This window comes from Trichomycterus rosablanca, chromosome 26 (genome assembly GCF_030014385.1).
Source record: "Trichomycterus rosablanca isolate fTriRos1 chromosome 26, fTriRos1.hap1, whole genome shotgun sequence".
NCBI classification, from domain to species: domain Eukaryota; kingdom Metazoa; phylum Chordata; class Actinopteri; order Siluriformes; family Trichomycteridae; genus Trichomycterus; species Trichomycterus rosablanca.
In genome coordinates, this window is record NC_086013.1 from 7519495 (window position 1) to 7540473 (window position 20979).

General features: G+C 36.6%; 1 protein-coding gene across 6 annotated transcripts in view; it reads left to right on the forward strand.

Moving 5' to 3' along the window:
• The window catches only part of fcho2 (FCH and mu domain containing endocytic adaptor 2), a 52616-nt gene extending 32670 nt beyond the window's left edge, over positions 1-19946 (forward strand). For 4 of the 6 annotated variants that reach the window (XM_062988224.1, XM_062988226.1, XM_062988229.1 and 1 more), the window contains 13 exons: positions 673-717; positions 1239-1281; positions 2018-2103; positions 7366-7484; positions 8274-8403; positions 8675-8734; positions 9808-9919; positions 10317-10472; positions 11682-11814; positions 15588-15787; positions 16178-16242; positions 16994-17158; positions 17973-19946. In XM_062988224.1, coding sequence (XP_062844294.1) covers positions 673-717; positions 1239-1281; positions 2018-2103; positions 7366-7484; positions 8274-8403; positions 8675-8734; positions 9808-9919; positions 10317-10472; positions 11682-11814; positions 15588-15787; positions 16178-16242; positions 16994-17158; positions 17973-17995 — 1337 coding nt within the window. In that variant the 3' untranslated portion in view covers positions 17996-19946. The remainder of the gene's footprint in view (positions 1-672; positions 718-1238; positions 1282-2017; positions 2104-7365; positions 7485-8273; positions 8404-8674; positions 8735-9807; positions 9920-10316; positions 10473-11681; positions 11815-15587; positions 15788-16177; positions 16243-16993; positions 17159-17972) is intronic. The other 2 variants (XM_062988227.1, XM_062988225.1) reach the window with 2 other exon arrangements.
• Positions 19947-20979: the final 1033 nt, after the last annotated feature.

A 20979-nucleotide genomic window follows, 5' to 3' on the forward strand; every position in this document is an offset into this window, starting at 1 on the left:
GTACTTAGGCCAGGTCTAGGAAGATTTTTGGTGGTTCCAAACTTCTTCCATTTATGAATGATGGTGGCCACTGTGCTCTTTGGGACCTGTAAAGCTGTAGAAATTTTTCTGTACCTTTCTCCAGATCTATGCCTTGACACAATCCTGTTTCTGAGTTCTGCAGATAATTCCTTTGACCCCATGGCTTGGAGTTTGCTCTGATATGCACTGTCAACTGAGGAACTTTATATACTGTAGGCAGGTGTTGACAATCCCCAATCATGTCCAATCAATTGAATTTACCACAGGTGGACTCCAATTAAATTGTAGAAACATCTCAAGAAGTATCAGTGAAAACAAAATGCACCTCAGCTCACTTTTGCGTGTCATATCAAAGGGTGTGCACACTTGTGTATTATATTTTGCATTTTTATTTTTAATAAATTAGCACAAATGTCTAAAAACCTGCTTTCACTTTGTCATTGTGGGCTATTTTGTGTAGAATTCTGTGACAAAAGATGAAGTCAATCTATTGTAGAATGAGTCTGTAATGTAATAAAATGGAGAAGGTGAAAGGGGTGTGCGAACTTTTTGGCTTGACTGTAGTTTTTAAGATTAAAGGTATGTGCAACTGCAAGATTTAAAACTATTTAAAAGTAAAGGTTAATTGTGAATGTGTCTGACACTTACCAGGGAAAACAGGACTGTTCCCACAGTATTCTTTAGACTCTAAGATGGGTAAGTATAAGCTAGGAAAAAAGTATTGAGCACGTTTTTTCTTAAATTTAAGTTTAAAAGGGATGTCCTACACTTTCAAGTACAGAACGCTTTTAATCGTCTGTGCTTGTCCTGCTGATGCTTAATAATATTAATCTCTGTTAACACTGCACTGCATTGGCTGGTAGTAAATCTGAGCTCTGTCGGAACTTTGTGTAAAGTTTTACCAGAACCTGAACTTTCTTTCACAGCTGTGCTTAATTCATGTCTGGAAAATATTGTCTTTAATAACCCTTGTTGTAGCTTTTTATGTGCCCTTTGTATGTTTTATCTAACTGAGGTGTAGCTCATTAAAGAGTTTTATTCTAGCTGCAGTTGGGTTCAGGCTGGTGGTATCTGGTTTGTGGGTGTACATGCTGTGGTGCTATAAATGTGTCCTGATATAACTGGATGGAATTTAAAATTAAAGATGGACCTGGGTGGAACTAAATAAAGAAAATGTGTGCTAATGCTACTAATAATTGATGCATTCTCTCCCTCAGATGATGAATTAGGAAGATCTAGAACACCACAACCATATAATGAGTAAGACTATATCACATTTTCAGAACCATTTTTGTTGTTTTTATTTTAAAAGGGTTTTCTGTAGTGGAATGTAAGGTGAACTCTAATGTACAAATGTCTAAACAATTTGTAGATAGGGTGCATGGCAGTGACTGTATTCCAGCAACTGTGTATATAATGGCCAAAGATATTAAATTAAATTGCTGATGGTCATTACTTGTAGAACACATGATCATTGCAGTGAATTATGGCTCTGTCTCAAATCCTAATAAGGTCCCTACATTGACAGCATTTTATGTCATCCTATGTGTGCTCCCAAGAAAAAGGTCACAATTCTTATATACCACAAAATGCTGCCTACTGAGATGCCTTGTTCTGTACTTAGGCAGCTGCTCAGGTAGGCAGTGGGCAGCAAGGCAGCTCACTAGGTTTTGAGACGAGCATATAGTCAGGCAGAAAGGCTTGAGCAATTTTGATAAGAGACAAGCATATAGTCAGGCAGAAAGCCCTGAGCATGTTTGATAAGGGCCAAATCGTTATGGCCATATGACTGGTTTAAAGCATCTTCAAAACAGAGAGAGGAGAACTGCCCTTGCTAACTCCTGTCAAAAACACTTACAATTAATATGCAGCCATTAGAACTAGACATTGGACTAGTGATTAGAAGGTTGCCGGTTCTTTTATTTATTTCATTTTAAATTTAAACCTGCTATTTTACTGTGATTGTGCTTCTTTTAAAAAAGCCTTTTTTTTCCAGTCGATCGACTAACAATGACCTGTTTTCGTTGGATCCGTTTGGCCCCAGTCCTGTTGGTGCTGCCTCTTTTGCATCCTCCTCCACAGGTAACACTGCACAGCATTTTTCTTCTTAATGTACACTTAATTAAGAACATATTATAATAACAGTACACTTTGTAGAAATAAATTAAAGCAGAATTATTGATAGAAATTGTCCAACTATTATAAATGTAAGAAATTAAGTTCAGAGCCACTTTATCTAGTGCAGGGGTGTCAAACTCATTTTCACCGAGGGCCACATCAGCATTATGGTGGCCCTTAAAGGGCCGATTGTAACGTATCCTGCTGTGATTGCAGTCACATTGCTGTTTTTCTTGGAGGCTGAATTCTGCATTTATATTGTTATACTTTACCACAGACACAGCCTCATAACACGAGACGCACCGGTTTTTCTTCCTGGAGCACAAACTTGTTTTCACTTTCATTAAATTTCCTCCTTATGCTTAATTTTCTTAATTATCTTCTTGTACATTTTAGGATCATGTGTAAATATGTGTAACATCATCTACTGGCGGGCTGTGTCACTTTGCAGGTCACAAAATCAGCATGCATTTTGAAAGATGCAGTTTATTTAGGATTTTACAGTGTATTTTTAAGACAATCATTCTGCCCTCACTAATAGTTTATCCCCCTTTCTCAGCTAGACAGACAGACAGCTCCCTTCAGAATACAGTCGGTTTATTTGCTTTCCAGCTGTGTGATACACTGTGTGCATCAAAATGAAGTAAAAATACAAACAATAAAAACAATAAAGAACCTAATACAGTAAAAGCACACAGCTGTAGTCAAGTGTTACATCTGGTACAATATGAGATTTAACCAAACGTAAAATAAGGAGTTAAAATTGTGTGTAAAGATACTAATTGCTATAGTAACGGTAACAACAGTATTTAATTACGGTAAATTTGTAACTAAAACGCTGTGATATACTCACTAAACATTTAATAACAACTGAGAATATAAACGCCACTACTTACAGACAATTCTTGGGTATTATATTGCAATATAATTATTTGTATTTATTTATTATTGTTTACGTTACTGACTACGCTACCCCGCGTTCTTTTGCCGTAAAAGCCACATGGCTTCTTAGCGAAGGTTAAAGTTAGTTGCCATGACTACGATGTCACGTTGTCTCTTAAAGGCGCAGGAGCGCATTAAATTATAAGCGCGTCTCTGTACCGACTCGAACCATCACAACAATCATACAGTCGTTAAAGCTCTCGCGGGCTGGATCAAATGACGCGGCGGGCCGGATCTGGCCCGCGGGCCTTGAGTTTGACACCCCTGATCTAGTGACATTATAACATCACTATAGGGATATACAAAACTATACACAGTTGTAGCCCTTGGTGTGTGTCAGTAGTGCCAATTGTGACTCCACGGTTTATGCTCTTGAATAACTGATAGATTGTAAATTTAAATCTCCGGTGTTCCAAGCTGCCACTATGGAGCCCTCAAGCAAGCCTCTCCACTGCCCAGCTCAAATGTTTGGTTTGGATAAAAGCATTTCTAAATTAAACTATTAAACAGCTTTTTATTCCTTTGTGTTAGCATACAGCATCCAACCTCCTCACACCCTTACTGTACATATATTTTCCATTCACTCCCCTCCTCCAGCCTCTGAGACATTTGTCCTGGTCCTTACCCTATGCATTATTGATGGTGCTTTTAGGCTGGTGTAAGTGTCTTGGCATTTCCCATCCACAACAGTTGTCTCAGGAGAATTTGCACAGGCTACTATGGCCATGGAAACCCCAAATACAGCATTACACATATAGCTGATATTTTTTCAACCTGTGTTAACCTGCTGTTTGTTTTTGTTTACTTAATACTTTTTGCTTATTTTTTTATTTTATTAATTATTTGTACACTTTTTTGTCATTGTCTATGATTAAACACATTTTTTAAGACTAAAGCTTTAATAATGGGTATTTAGACATAAATATGAAATGTAAGTCAGTGTCAGCACAATGGAATTATATTCATATTCCAATACCATAAACACAGATTGTCTTTTGTGAACTATGTTCCAGCTGAATAAAAAAAAAAGTCAACAATATAATTGGAAAATATAAATAAAGAACAAGCAAAGATTCTCCTAAGAGCGCATGCCTCTGCATAGTTTCACGTTTTTTCATTCTTTATCACTAAAGTGTGCGTTGACGTCCAAGTAGGTGTCATTGTTCCCAGAGGTCCACTGGTCCCCTTGTGAGAGTGACATGCTTTGCTTGCTCAAGTACATTCATCCTCCAAGCCCTCTCTCCCCTCCCCTGTCTTCTGATGCAGTTTGAATGATTTCATTCAGCCCCTTATCTTCTACTATGTGAAAGTTTTTAAGTTTTTAGTGAAGTTTTTAGCTTTTGTCCAGTTAACCAAGGAAGTAGTTACCTTCTCACTTACAGGTTTCAATAACTGTTGTTCCTGTTTATTTTATATTGTCTTGCAACTTTTTCAGGAACAGACTTCTCTCTTATCTTCCTTATTATTAGTCTGTAGGCATGTTGTAAAATCCTACATGACACATTGTTTATTTTTTAAGATTAAAAGGCAAAATATTTTTACGTATGTTTGGTTAACAATAAAACATTATTCAGTAAATCGATTAAACATATGGTCATATACTTTAATCATTTACTTTCTGTGCCACCATTTGCTAGTTAATTTTTTATAGTAAATGTTTTGTAGGAAAAGCTGTACACATGGAAAATGATTGATTTATAAAGTTTCCTTGAATGCAAAAGTAAAACCATTATTAATTGTTATATTAAATACAAAGTGTTACCAAGTTTTAAACCAGACTATGTGGGTAGGTCATAATCCAGACTTAATTGGCACCTCTGAAGTGAAAGTGTGCAAAAGTTCTTATTTTTAAAATTGGCTGGTTGGTGGGTGGTCTTAAGGTCTGATCACCTTAAGGTAGCACAAATTACATGATCTGACATGATCTAACAGCTGTTGTCTGCTCATTTGATAAAGTGTAAACTCTAAAAATTTTAAATCAAATGCACAACCTCTTTCTCTTAGAAATAGATTGATTTGTTTTTGTTTGTCATCATGTAACATGGTTCTTGTAGGGAATTGTGATATGTACAGGTCATGTACAGAACTAGGTCATATACAGTAGACATGTGTGATGTAAACATAAATATAAAAATATTCAATAATACAATTTTAATTAAAAAAAGAATAATAAGAATAATTTAAATGTTTATATAACTGTTGTTTGTACCTGAATATAAATTGTAAAATTAACATTTAATGTACTGTATAAAATTTGTAGCTATTTAAACTAACCCTTACCACCTAGCCAGTGCACTCTGATTAAGGCACATGGTTTACACAGTGAAATGGCACAAATAGTCAGTCACAAAGCTTAGGACAAAGATGCCTTTTAATAATAAATGTTTTCATATTAAGACACTTGTGCCAGGAAAGTTTCATAGTATAAATATTACTGATATGGCCGTACAGTACAATAATCTGACAAAACACTTCTTCTATTTTAATTAAACCTTACATTTTTCATGGTAAACTATACTAGCCCACCAGAGCTGAAATCTTGAGTTGGAATCTCCAACCGGCCAGCCCTTACAGACACGCAATTTATTTGCACATGCACTTTTAAAAAAGATAATACGATGAACTATCATAAGTTGTTTTGTTTTTTTAAGACAAAACTAATCATTTTAAATGTGCAAAAACTCAAGGGTACAAGACTACTTTTTGTTTTACAAGCAACCACCCATGATTTTCTAAACAAAGTATATGAAACTGTATGAATTTATTTTTAAAAAATCTAATCTTACTTTTTTTTGTTGAATCTATTTACTTTTATTATACATTTGAAGCACTTGTGAAGTTTCTTTCTTTAGCATTGTGTTTGCTCCTTACTGTTTTCTTATAGATCTGGCCTCTCTTTTTCTTTCACCCTTCTCTTCATCTCCCTCTCTCCTGTTGAATGATAAGAGCCAAGGTAATATACCTGCATTGTGTCTGTGGTATAAAAAAAGAAATTAGATGCTTGAGCACTAACTGGACAGAAGTGCACTTTTCTTTTTAAGTTCTCTTAGTAACTGGAATGTTAAGCACTGTTTTTAATAGTTGTTCAACGCCAACCCCCCCCACGAATTTTGATTTATTGTGCGTTTTTGTGTTTTAAATGGTCCATATTATATGTGTAGTGTGCATGTACTATAATGCTGGTTAATTAAAAAAAAATAATAATAATAATATGTGCCACTTTTTCCCCCTGGAGAATTTTTAAGGCACTCCATCAGAATACTTAGAAAAGGTTGTGTTCATAATGCAACACTCTGCTCTCTTGGTGCACTCCACAGAGGAGGTGGTGCTACAGCATGAGCTCTCATCTCCAATATCTCACTCCACTTCCTACAACGCCCCTCTCAGTGCTCCTGCCTCTTCCTGGTCTGAAAGCCTGTTGAAGGCTTTAAGTGATGACTTGTTGTCTTTCCGTGATCCGTCTTGTGTACCGGTGAGGTCTCAGTCAGTGCCTGTATCCCAGCATGCCAAGCTTCCTGCAGATACCTTTACTAGCATGGGCCAGAAAACAAAAGGTGCACTCTTTTGGATGGAGGACCACAAAGTTCTACTTTCAGATGGCCACCTGCAGGATGGTAATGCTGAAGAATGATTATTCCAAGCATGCCATGGGTCCCAAGCACAAAGTAATGCTTTATATGAGTGAGTGGCTCAGTTAACATAGGTTTACTTAACCGTATAGTGTTCATGCTTTTTATTTAATTATTTATTTCTTTATTTTTTTTAATTTATTTTTTGTTTTAGCTTTTTATCCCGAGTTTTTTTTTTGCATTTTAATTGAATTTTTTGATCAGGTGGATTTTACAGGAGATAACATATCTCTTAGCTGGGCTATAATTTTTTATCTCGATTATTTTAATAATTCCTTCATTCTGTTTACTTTTACTGCCAGCATAAATAATCAAGATGGGCAGTAATGCCCTTTTATGTATTTCTTATTTGTATATATTTCTTATTTCTCTAATGCATTTAAATTTTCTTTTGTTTGCTTTTTGTTGCCCTATTGTCTTTTTCGTGCTGCAAAAATGTCGCCATGTAATTTAATGTTGCATGTTTTCAACATTTTTTTTGTCACATTTTATGACTCAAAGTTGCTCCGTAGCATGGTTTTGTTGTGCTGCATTTTTCATGGTTTTCATGGTCATGAAACTTTGCATGTTTTCTTGGTAATGAATGTAGCACAAACCATATTATTTTACACATAATGAATTAAAATGAACTCCATAGCGTCTCTTTGTCATACAGTTCCAACATTTAACAGACCCACGACCCCACTGGGTACAGCAGCCTTAGATCCTCCTCCCCCACGACCCTCATCTCGGCCCAAACTGCCCACAGGCAAGCTGGCTGGCATCAACGAGCTTGTAAGTGCGCTTCTTCTTTGTATGTACTTAAATGAACTGCACCACAATTCATTGTTATCAAGAAAAGACACTTGGTTGCATTAAGGAACTGAAATCAGAAACAGACCTAGTACAGTGGAATACTAAGATTAAACTAAATCTGCGGTAAAACACGCTAGCACACCAGAGCTGATATTTTGAACTCTTCGGTTCGAAACTCAGCTCTGCCATCCGGCAGGCTGGGCGCCTACATGAACGACAATTGGCTTGTTGTTTATACAGGGTGGGAGCCGGACGGGACCTCATAACTGATGCAGTTACAACCTCTGGTGGCTGATTGATGGCGCCTGCACAGAGTCAAAGGATAATACGTTGATCAGAGTGTGGCTTTCCGTACACAAAGCTGATCCACATATGAACTCGCCTCGTGCAGGTGAAAAGATGCAGTGGCTACTGCGCACGTGTCGGAGGGGACGTATCAGTCTCGGCTCTCCTCAGTCAGGAGTGGAGGTCAGCATCAGTAGAGAGGAAGAATAATGCAATCGGGTAATTGGATACAGCTAGATTGGGAGGAACTTTGGGGAAAAATGCAAAAAAAGAGGAGTTTGTATGTATCAAAAGGCATTAGAACAAAAACACTAAGCACTTTATTTGCAGCACAAATAAAACATTTCCCAAAATATTCAGGCTACCTTCATGGTTTGTAAAAAGTCTTATAAATTATTGGAGAAATTATTTTATTTATTTATTTATTTTATTTATCTTTTTATATTATTAATTTATTACATTTTTGTTTTCTTTTTACCAAAGGGTCGATCGTTCAGCCCTCCTGTGGTGACTAATTCAAGTCCTCCACCTACTGCTCCTCTAGCTCGAGCAGAAAGTTCATCTTCCTTGAGTTCCAACACCTCACTGAGTGCCAGTAACACACCCACTGTCGGTGAGACACACACACACACACACACCTACACACCCACACACACAGTAATATCCTACCATAATCAACTGTAGAAAACACTGTAAACACATTAACTGTATAAATAACTGTATAAATCCCACTTTGTACATTATTACATACTGTTTATTGTTACTTTTTATTATTTTGCCAATACAACATTCAACTTCTGCAATAGTAATCATCAACCTACCTACATTCTAATTTTTCATTTTTGGGTGTCAATAACACTTTTCTTTTTCGGCGGTGCCGTAAGAGGACGATGTGTTTGTGGCGAAACTGCACACGTTTGACAAGAGGTGTGAAACTTTGGCAGGTAACACTTCTTGAGCCGCAAACTAGAAGACATTACGACTGTTGGATGTGCTTGACCTTTGATCTACAAACTAACAGACCTGAGCCTATCTGACCTTTACTGGGAGATTGGTTGTCACTTCTAAACGGGATCTTTATGTTTAACTTGCTTTTTGGGACTGAGCATGATTTTAAATATCTTGCATTTTAAAAACTTTAACAAACGCAGTTCTAAAAATACTGTTTTACTTAAATACTTATATACTATTTTAGGGGTTCAAGCACCAAATGTTGGAAATTCACACAGACCAAACTGTAATTCGTACAAACATGAGACTTGGTCAACAGGTAGTAGTCCCTCCTGCTGATAGTGGTGTTATAACGTAGTGTCAAACTTCCAGGTCCACATCTCGTATTTGAATGACTTAGAGACAAAATTGTTGCATGCCTTACAAAAAACACTCAAGAACCATATAGCTCCACTTCCTTAGATTATGAGCTAATTTGCATATTGTAATAGTAAATGCATAATGTCATTGCATATTTGTAAAATCACACAATTATTTAAGTGTGAACTAGTCTTTGTAATTTTACCCCAGATTTATAAATATTATATCAAAATAACCCTAAACACTTGAACTTTAATACTTATCAAACAATATTGGAATTTCTGTACAGTGTTTAATAATTTTCCTTGGTATAAATAAAGTATCTATCTATCTAGCTAGCTAAATGCAAATCATACACATGGGTGGAGCAAGACACACACAAAGCACATATATACGGCTCTAAATCGGAAAGCTTTTTATCCATTGTCATCAAACTTTGCAGGCAATAGCAACAATATGGTGTAACTGCAGTTCTAGGTGGCACTTTAACATGCAAGATAATTTTACACAAACCAAGATTGTCCGATAGACATTTGGCATTGAGCTTTTGTGTTTTATCCTTCTTCAGAAATGGTCCCGTATTGGCATATTAGGCCACTGTGGGCTTATCTGGTGCTTGGACCCCAGAAATTGCTGCTTCTGCCTAGATCTGTGCTTATGTTAATACTGATTTTTTTTTAAATCCCTTCGACTGCTTTTTTGATAGGGACATCCCGTGGACCTAGTCCTGTGACTTTAGCCTCCCAGGATGCACTACCCATAGCTGTGGCATTTACTGAGTCAGTTAATGCCTACTTCAAAGGAGCTGATCCGGGAAAGTGAGTCTTATTTAAACATTTTATTAACATTTGCTTATACTAAATTTTCTCATACACCAGTAAATCAAATGCATTCCCTAATTGAAAAACAGTTACATTATGTGCTAATTACACAAGATTTACTCCTGTTCTTTGCTCATTAAATGTTGTAACAGCGTTAACCAGGGGGTCTATTCTTTTTTTAGTTTTTAAAACTAATACGAGTCATTTAATAATTCCAAGACCAACTAATTAAACAAATGTTATTAACTGTAGCACATGATTGGTTAAAGGGAAAACATGCAGCCAAAGCAGACCCTTGAGGATAAGCTCGGACACCCCTGGCCTAAAGCTTTAAATACACTTTAGATCTGTAGGATTGGATTAAGCAGTGTTCTGTTTTTTTGTGTCTTTTTAGGTGCATAGTAAAGGTTACAGGAGACATGACACTTTCCTTTCCAAGTGGCATTATAAAGATATTTACATCCAATTCCTCACCAGCTGTACTCACTTTTAGACTGAGAAACACCAACAAATTAGAGCAGATCTTACCCAACCCACAGCTTCTACAGAGGTATGTATTTGTGCTTGCATGCAGGGTTGTAATTCTTTAAATTATGTTAGTCTTGAGACATCTTTTGAGACATTTTTTGTCATGAACTGGTTTAAAAATAACTAATTGCCAAAATGACTAAAACGGTTAAAAACAAATTAAAGTAATCAAATTCAGTTTAAAATTAAATGGATAGATGGGGCTCTTGAGTGGCGCAAACACTCTAGCATACCAGAGCTGACATCTTGAGCTTGTGAAGTCGAATATCAGCTCTGCTACCAGTAGATCGGGAAAGGGGGGCTATTCGAACAGTGATTGGCTCGTTCGGAAGTGGGAATGCCGTAGGGGAATCCTCATGCCTGCTGCAATTACGGCCTCTGCTGGTTGCACAGAGACGGGGATAATAGAGATAGGTGCACAATGCGAATCTCCATATGAACTTGCCTCGTGCAGGTGAAAAGAAGTGGTCGGCTTACTGCACAAGTCGGAGGTGGAGTCCGTAAATCAATTACTGTCCTGTAAATCATCTTACACATATGAAGTATGTTTTGTAAATAAATGGTTTCTGGTGTTAACATAATGTTGACTCAACCCTTTTTTTATGTTTCATTTTTTTGTTTATTTTAAAATTAATCAACTAATTGGAAACCATGAACATTTGTTCAAAGCATTTTTGTTTAGATATCCTGAATGATTGTCATCATACATATTTTTTTTTCTTATTTTCCTATTGTTTAAAATGCAACTGCCACTTTTCCAAACTTAGGTTTAGTTTACTCATTTATTAATTATTTTTAACCTACACCTGCCATACAGATGAACTTTGTGGCTATCTAACTTTACTTTACTACAATTACTGACTGTAGCCCATAGGTTGCTGTGTGCACTTTGTCACCTACCAGTGCCTTATTTATTAATTGAAAGGGGCCCCCTACTGACCACCTTATTCTTTGGTATTGAACCATTTTAATATATTGCAATATATTGAACCAAAAAGTACATTGGTATAAATCAAGTTAGTTCACTGCACATGATTGTAATTAAAATGTAGTTAATTTTTTGCATTTTTGCATTGTATAACTGTACTAAACAACATAATAATAAAATATTTTCTCAAAGTGGCACACCTCATGATAGCATCTGTTTACCTGTGGATTGAAGATAAGAATACTGAGCCCCAATGTCCAGCTTTGTATGGGCCTAAATTATTGAGGTGTGTGTGTGTTGCAGTGACTCCTCCCAAAGTGATGCGAACACTAAAGATTTTTGGATGAACATGCCAGCACTGACAGCATATCTAAAGAAGAGCTCAGAACAGAATCCAACAGCTTCTTACTACAATGTGGATATCCTCAAGTACCAGGTTTGTATGTTTGTCCTGTACTATGCTTTACTCTCACTGTAAAATAGGACTAAATATATGAATACACTGATCAGCCATAACATTCAAATCACCTCCTTGTTTCTACACTCGCTGTCCATTTTATCAGCTCCACTTACCATATAGAATTATTTTGAAGCTCTACAATTATTGACTGTAGTCCATCTATTTCTCTACATATCTTTATACCCTGTTCTTCAATGGTCAGGACCCCCACAGAGTAGGTATTATTTGGGTGTTGGATCATCCTTAGCACTGCAGTGACAACGGTGGTGGTGTGTTAGGGTGAGTTTTTAAATACCGTGTCCCCTCCCTGTCCACTCTATTAGACACTCCTACCTAGTTGGTTCACCTTGTAGATGTAAAGTCAGAGACGATCGCTCATCTATGGCTGCTGTTTGAGTTGGTCCTCTTCTAGACCAGGGGTGTCAAACTCAAGGCCCGCGGGCCAGATCCGGCCCGCCGCGTCATTTGATCCGTCCCGCGAGAGCTTTAACGACTGTATGATTGTTGTGATGGTTCGAGTCGTTACAGAGACGCGCTTATAATTTAATGCGCTCCTGCACCTTTAAGAGACAACGTGACATCGTAGTCATGGCAACTAACTTTAACCTTCGCTAAGAAGCCATGTGACTTTTACGGCAAAAGAACACGGGGTAGCGTAGTCAGTAACGTAAACAATAATAAATAAATACAAATAATTATATTGCAATATAATACCCAAGCATTGTCTGTAAGTAGTGGCGTTTATATTCTCAGTTGTTAGTAAATGTTTAGTGAGTATATCACAGCGTTTTAGTTACAAATTTACCGTAATTAAATACTGTTGTTACCGTTACTATAGCAATTAGTAACTTTACACACAATTTTAACTCGTTATTTTACGTTTGGTTAAATCTCATATTGTACCAGATGTAACACTTGATTACAGCTGTGTGCTTTTACTGTATTAGGTTCTTTATTGTTTTTATTGTTTGTATTTTTACTTCATTTTGATGCACACAGTGTATCACACAGCTGGAAAGCAAATAAACCGACTGTATTCTGAAGGGAGCTGTCTGTCTGTCTAGCTGAGAAAGGGGGATAAACTATTAGTGAGGGCAGAATGATTGTCTTAAAAATACACTGTAAAATCCTAAATAAACTGCATCTTTCAAAATGCATGCTGATTTTGTGACCTGCAAAGTGACACAGCCCGCCAGTAGATGATGTTACACATATTTACACATGATCCTAAAATGTACAAGAAGATAATTAAGAAAATTAAGCATAAGGAGGAAATTTAATGAAAGTGAAAACAAGTTTGTGCTTCAGGAAGAAAAACCGGTGCGTCTCTTGTGTTATGAGGCTGTGTCTGTGGTAAAGTAGAACAATATAAATGCAGAATTCAGCCTCCAAGAAAAACTGCAATCACAGTAGGATACGTTACAATCGGCCCTTTGAGGGCCACCATAATGCTGATGTGGCCATCGGTAAAAATGAGTTTGACACCCCTGTTCTAGACCTTCATCAGTGGTCACAGGACGCTGCCCACAGGGCACTGTTGGCTGTATATTTTTGGTTGGTGGACTATTCTCAGTCCAGCAGTGACAGTGAGGTGATTAAGAACTCCATCAGCGCTGCTGTCTTATCCACTTATACCAGCACAACACGCACTAACACAACACCACCATGTCAGTGTCACTGCAGTGCTGAGAATGATCCACCACTCAAATAATACCTAATCTGTAGTGGTATTGGGAGAGTCCTGACCATTGAAGAACAGCATGGAAGGGGGCTAACAAAGCATGCAGAGAAACAGATGGACTACAGTCAGTAATTGTAGAAGTACAAAGGAGCTGATAAAATGGACAGTGAGTGTAGAAACAAGGAGGTGGTTTTAATGTTATGGCTGATCAGTGTATATGCTTACTTTAATGTGAGATGTGGCATGATAATCTTTTTTTTTTTTTTTTTACAGAATCCCATAACCTGTTCTGTTCATTAAAACTAAGACGGTTAATCCAAAACCATTAAAAATAATAACTTCCACTATAGACAGATTTATGCATAAGAATACATCCAGTCAGCATTAAAACCCAATACACCAAGCTTCTGATAAATAGTTGTTTGTGCTGTCATTGCTGTCAGGGGCAGTATAGAGCTCTGCAGTAAGTAAACAGTTATGAGAAGTATAGACCTCATTAAATTATTAACAAGCAAATAAACTCAGGTGACAAAAAGAAACCCAAAACAGTTTTTAATTCATTGTATGTGTTTTTTTTTCTCCAAAGTAAATTCAACGTTTGGAAACCAGGTTGGTTTGAAACAAAAAATATCAATACCCTTCCCACTTCTACAATCATTATGAGAGTAATTAGCAGCCATTTGTTACTAAACGAATGCACAAGATTAGTAATCATCAAGATGAGTGACCCCCTTCATAAGAGTAGAACTTGTGGCTGTTTGATATTCTGGAGCACTTTGGTGTGTTTGTACATCTTCTTAAGAAAAAACAACAAAAGACATCAGCTCAAAAAAGCAATTGTTGATGCTTATCAATCTGGGAAGGGTTATATAGAACCATCTACAAACAATTTGAAATTCTTTCAGGAAAGGATATTCCAGCAAATTCAGTCCAAGGTCAGAACTTGATTTACATGTTTCTTTAAGCACATTAAATATTTGTTTATGACAGCACAATTAGAAAAAGACTGAAGTATGGCTTTCATGGAAGGAAAAAGCTCTTTCCATCCCAAAAGAATGTGTCAGCATTACTTAGGTTTGCAACATTCCATCTGAACAAACAGCAAAAGTTGTAGAAACATAGCCTTCAGATTGATGAAACTAAGGTGGAAATGTTTAGTCACCATGCACGGTGCCGTGATCGGCAAAAAACAAACAAAGCGTATCACCACAGACACCTCATCCCAAATGTCAGGCATGGCGGTGGTTTGCAGCTCAATTTGCCACGGGACCTGAGAACATGCAGTCATTTAGACAACAATGAAGTCAATCCCAGAATATTCTTGTCCAGCAGATTAAGCTGGGCTGACAATGGGTCATGCAACAGGAAAAAATGCCCAAGCACACAAGCCAACATCTGAATGTCAAAATAAAATAAAGGACTTTAAATTGCCACGTCAAAAAACAGATCTCGGGACCACTGAGCTGTGTGCAAACAAATACCCTCGAACAGATAAAGTAAAGCAATATTGTAAAGAAAAAGACTGATAAACTCTTACAAAAACGTTTACATTGAGATATTGTTGCAATATTGTTGCTTAAGGTGGTCCTAGGTATACTTATTTTACCATTGGTTTTACCATTTACCGTTTGGTTTCTAAAAGTTTACTTCATATTTTTGTCACCACGTGGTTTATAAAATTTGGTGAGGACCATACAATTGTTATGTAGTCCCTGATTACTTAAAATGTAAAACTGGAGAACTAAACTTTAGCTGGGCCACCATTGCAGTCAAGAGCTACTCTCATAGGCCACACGTTTAGGCCAATAATGTGCATTAATTAAGGGCTAATACCATGGAGGCACAGGGCACACATTCATGTAGCCCATAGCTTGAGAACCCACTGGACAAGTCAATAAAACTACTCATTCTTCGGCCAGTGTTTATCTATAGAACTCCTGTTAGCAATGAATGAAATTGTTAAATCCTCTAGTTACCTTCATCATGCTGAACAGAGTATTGACATTTTATGAAGGTTACGTTAGCTCCACCGGTCCAACATGACAACATTCCACTCATTCATTTTCAGGTGTGTACCAACGGAATTCATTCAACCCCACTGAACTTGGCAGTGTACTGGAAGTGTGAATCCAGCACTACAGATCTGCGTGTGGATTACAGATATAACCCGGAAGCTATGCATCCGCCCGGGCCCCTCAGCACTGTGCAGGTTCTTGTACCTGTCAGCGGCAGTGTCACAAACATGCACTCACTTCCCAACGCTATCTGGTGAGTCTGCTGGACTTTAATGGATTACATATGTTTACACATTGTTAAATAAATTAAAATCAATGTAGAAAAATAGAGTAAGTGAACTATTCGGTGAATAAACTATGTAGATAAATAATAATAATAATAACAATAAATATAACAACGAAAAAGTACCTTGTTTTTAAAATATATTATAATTGAGATCATACACATAGAAAACATTTTAGAATAAAATCTTGTGTGTCTTGCATGTCTTTTTAAATCTGTATTGTTTGGTAATTAGGTAATTAGATAGCAGATCACTGTAACTAGTCACTAGTTGTGTTACCAAGAAGAGGCTTTTTACTTCATTTGCTGTCAACCTTTTACTAAAGGATTGATTTTAATTTATTTACTTTTTGTCTTTAGGAACTCAGACCAGAATAAATCATTATGGAAGCTGAATGATATCTCCGAAAAGTCAGAGAATGAAGGTATGAAGCCATAAAGAAAAATCTGTTGGTAAAAAAAATCGCATTATGCTGGTTCAGTTTATGATATTTCGACTTTGCAAAGGGAATTAGGTTATACAGTACACATAAATACATCCTTGTTTGATCCGGGCAGCAGCCAGCTGACTGAGCTGAGCATCAGCCCTCTCGTTCTGCCACACAGAGTTGCCAGATTTGTGGTTTATCCGCCAAAATGGGCCAGTTTCAGCTTCTAAAGGGCGGGTTCTTGACAGACATATTATAGAAATTGGATATTTTGCTGGACCTGGCCACACTGCTACTATGTGGTTTCTAGTGTATACAGTACAACTGTTTAAAAGCATTTTATTTAACACAACAAAGTAAGAAACAACAGATCTATTTTACTAGCTGTCATGTCACATTCCTTCCTCTTTCACTAGACCCCTCATGTTTTTACAGGGAAAGCATGGGGCAACACTTGCACTTTAGTCCAATTAATTCTAGAGAATTTGACCATTGCTATGGCTCGTTGCAGCCCTGCTGACAAAAATATGTCTTTACGTTGTTTAATATCTGAAGTGCTGTACTTCAAACAATAAATATTTATAAATGTACATTTTACAGCTTAGCAATGTACAGGCATTAGCAACATATGAATGTGTAATATTTTGGAACTTAATTAGAAAAGTTTGGTTTTCAATAAAAAATGAATTAATAATGTAACCCCCCTCCAGTGTAAAACATTTACTGAAGATGTATGCTTGTGCTTTAGGTTCTGGCTCTCTAAGGGCAAAGTTTGAGCTATCAGATGGTCCCTCAATTCCAGCCACTTTAGCCGTTCAGTTCTTTAATGAAGGCAGCACTCTGTCTGGCGTGGACATGGAACTGGCCGGCTCTGGATATCGACTCTCACTTATTAAGAAGAGATTTGTAACTGGTAAGCTTCTAGTCAGTAGTCAGCTGACCTCATTCTTTGGGCACATAACGTTGCTGAGCCTAGACCTGACCAACTGCAGCAACCCCAGATCATAGCAATGCCCCCACAGGCTTGTACGGTAGGCACTAGGCATGATGGGTGCATCACTTTAGCCACAATTTGAAATTGAAGCCCTTTTTGCCGGTTAGCCTCACTGACAAGTGGTTTTCTTAAGGCTACACAGCTGTTTAGTCCCAATCCCTTGAGTTCCCTTCGCATTGTGCGTGTGGAAATGCTCTTACTTTCACTATTAAACATATCCCTGAGTTCTACTGTAGTTTTTCTACCATTGGATTTCACCAAACGTTTAAGTGATCGCCGATCACGATCATTCAAGATTTTTTTCTGACCACATTCCTTCCTTGAAGAGGATGTTTCCCCACTGTCCTTCCACTTTTTAATAATGCGTTGGACAGTTCTTAAGCCGATTTTAGTAGTTTCAGCAATCTCCTTAGATGTTTTCTCTGCTTGATGCATGCCAATAATTTGACCCTTCTGAAACAGATTAACATCTTTTCCACGACCACAGGATGTGTCTTTCGACATGGTTGTTTAACAAATGAGAAGCTACTCACTGCATCAGTTAGGGTTAAATAACTTGTTGCCAGCTGAAACATAATCACCCATGCAGTAATTATCCAATGGGAGGCTCTTACCTATTTGCTTAGTTAAAGCCAGGTGGTGACCTTTTTTTTTTGGCCAGGCAGTGTATGTGAACATGCCACTGGGGTACTATAACTAATAGTGTGCGTGTGTGTTTGCATTTCTTTTACAGGTCGGTATATGGCAGACTGCTGAGATTGCAAATCAGAAACCCTGATCTATTAAAAAGAGTTATTTTTTATCTTTTAATTTTTTTTTTATTAATGGAGGAGGTTAATAGGAGAACCAACATGATGACTTCTTTTATGCCTTTAATTGTTCTTAGCATTGAAAGTATCCTTTATTATTTCAGCCAAATGCACATTTTTGGGGACAGGTAACTAAACTTTTTGAACAGATGAACTACACTTTTTTACTCATGTAGCACTGAGTATCAAACACTGTTTAAAAGCTCAATAAAAAGAAGTCAAATATTGAGTAATAAAAAATGAAAAGTAATCTGATACTTTTATGATCTGTTCAGACTTTTATAAAGTCAGAATGTTATTGTTCGTTTTCTTGTTTTCCTGTATAGTTTAATTGTTATTGACATGCAGTGTATCTAAAAACAAATATTATCTGCACTAACAATTTTCTGGGCCATTTTTATGGATAATGTGTCTTTTTTGAATATTAATGTCTAACTCATAATTACGATTTTAAAAAGCAACAACAATGGAGGGAAAATGAGGGACAAAATGCCTCAGTCAACAAAAACACTAATGATTTTTTAAAATTACTTCATTCATTTTTATAAGGATCATGTATATTACGATAAATTTTTGTAATGCTGCAAGTTGCTTTAAGTTTTCCTTTCCATAAATCTGCAATGAAGGTATAAGCTATTGGCTGTGTTATGTATATGATTTATACAAAAAACCTAAAGTGCCATTTTACTGCACTGTAAATGATCAGTTTTGTGCCACGTTATAAAACTGACCCTAGTGCCTCTATTTCTTCTATTCTGATCTTTTCTCTACAAGCATATATTTAACTAATTTCTAAGCGCTGGTTTCATTTTTGCCTATACTGGGTTTGTTAAAGGGAAATTTGCCTCAAAAATAGTTCTAAAGATCAAGAACTAATAATTCTTACCAAAACGCTAGCTGTTTATTTTTCAGCAATAAAGATATTTTTTTTAAATGCAAAATGTACAGACCATTGTACAAGTTTGATTTAAATTTGTTGCTTTTTTATTGATTGGGTTTTTCCCATAATTTCCTACATTATATACATAAATTAGTACTCTTACAATATTTTACTTAAAGCAGATTTTACTTAGATATCTTCTCTACTACACTGAAATACTAAATTAATAGAGCGTCACTCAGGAGGCTTTTAATTTTATTTGCCAAATATTACATTGTGTAGTAACAACAAAAAATTATTAAAATGGTTAAGCTTCATCTTAAGTACCAGATAATTTAACATGTTTACCTTCAGGCTCCAGACCTGTTGCATATTTATGCAGCTAGCTAGTTTGTCAAAATGATGGTATTCGCATCCTAATGGCTTCACTTAATATAGGGTTGGATTTGTCTTTTTTTTCTACTTTCCAAAACTAGGGCCATTTTTTAAAAGGGCTAGTCAAAGGGGATAAAAATACACCACAGATACCTTAAAACTTACTGGAATGGTTGGTATGTATAAAAAGCATTAAACATTAAAAAGCATTTTTGTTTGTCTTTGTTTTGTTTTTAAATGTACTGTATGTGATTATTAAAACTTTAATAAAATGGCCTTGGATGATTTACTGCAGAGGCAGATATTAACCAGTGGACCTTAGGGTCAAACGTTAAGCAATACTGAGCTGTTTGACATTTTCTCTGTCCGGTAAAACAACGTGACAAATGTGTGATTGTATCCTTGAGCAAGCTGGTCCTTGCTGCCTCTGCTACCATCAGATAAATGTTTGAAGGCATCTGGGAGCTTTTCAGATTTTGTCTATTGCCTTTCTGTCATGTTCAGTTATGGTTAAAGGACGATTTATGTAAATGATTTGTTTTCCTCAAAATGTAAATGTCTGTTAATGTACCATTTTGTTTTCTTGATGATTTTACTGTCTATAATAAATATGTAATATATAAATCTATACAAATATAAGAGTTACTATAGAAATATTTGACTGCTCTATTTATTTGTCTGCTTTATTTATTTTTTGTCAGAATATTTCATTCAATCATTCATTGTCTGTTTTGCTTTATCCTATTCAGGGTCACAGTGAGTACAATTAACTGGGTGAAAGGCAGGAAACACCCCAGACCAGTTGCTTATGTGGTGTATAATTCTCCTGGACCTTTATTTCACCTTTACAAAGTACAGATACATTTTACCATTTTGCTTGATTAACTGGATTGTATTTTGTAAATATAAACAAATTTTGAATTTGATCCCTGTCTTCAACACATTCGAGTGAAAAGTTTGTAGAAGGGCATTTGGGTGGCACAGCAGTCTATTATGCTAGCCTAGACCAACAGCCAGTACTTAGTACATGATTGGCTGTGTCTGAGGTGGAGAATGTCTGAAGCCCTGCAGTGGATTGGTGCCCGGTCCAGGAGGAAGTGGACATATTGCGACCCTGACTAGGATATGTGGTTGATAAAATAAACAAAAAGAAAGTTTATAGAATATCATAGAAATTACAATATTTTAGAGGCACTTGGGTGCCGCAGCAGTATGCTAGCTAGCCCACTACTGCTGAGATCCAGGGATGTGGGGTTTAGATCTCACTTGTGCTATCTTTTGTTGTGTAACAGGTACCAAATTCTAAAGGTGTTGATAGATATGATTATGTAAACTGTCTTGTAGAGGTATTTAATGGACACCACAAAGAAGACATTTCATATTTTATCTCGACACTCATTTCCTATATATTCCCTGCAACACATTCAAATAAGTCTAAACAGTATAAGACTGGGATGTTTGTGGAATAATCAAATCAAAAACATTCAGGGTTTTTTGCCCCATACACTGAAAGGGTTTATGCACTGTGTTGACACATTCCCATCACCAGTATTAAAATTCCCAGCAATTTGCACCACATCAGTGACTCTGATGGCTATCCATCAACCTGTTATCACTTTGTGGCTTGTCCGTTCTCAAACCACTGTCAGTGGGTACTCACCACAGCTGCATGTAAG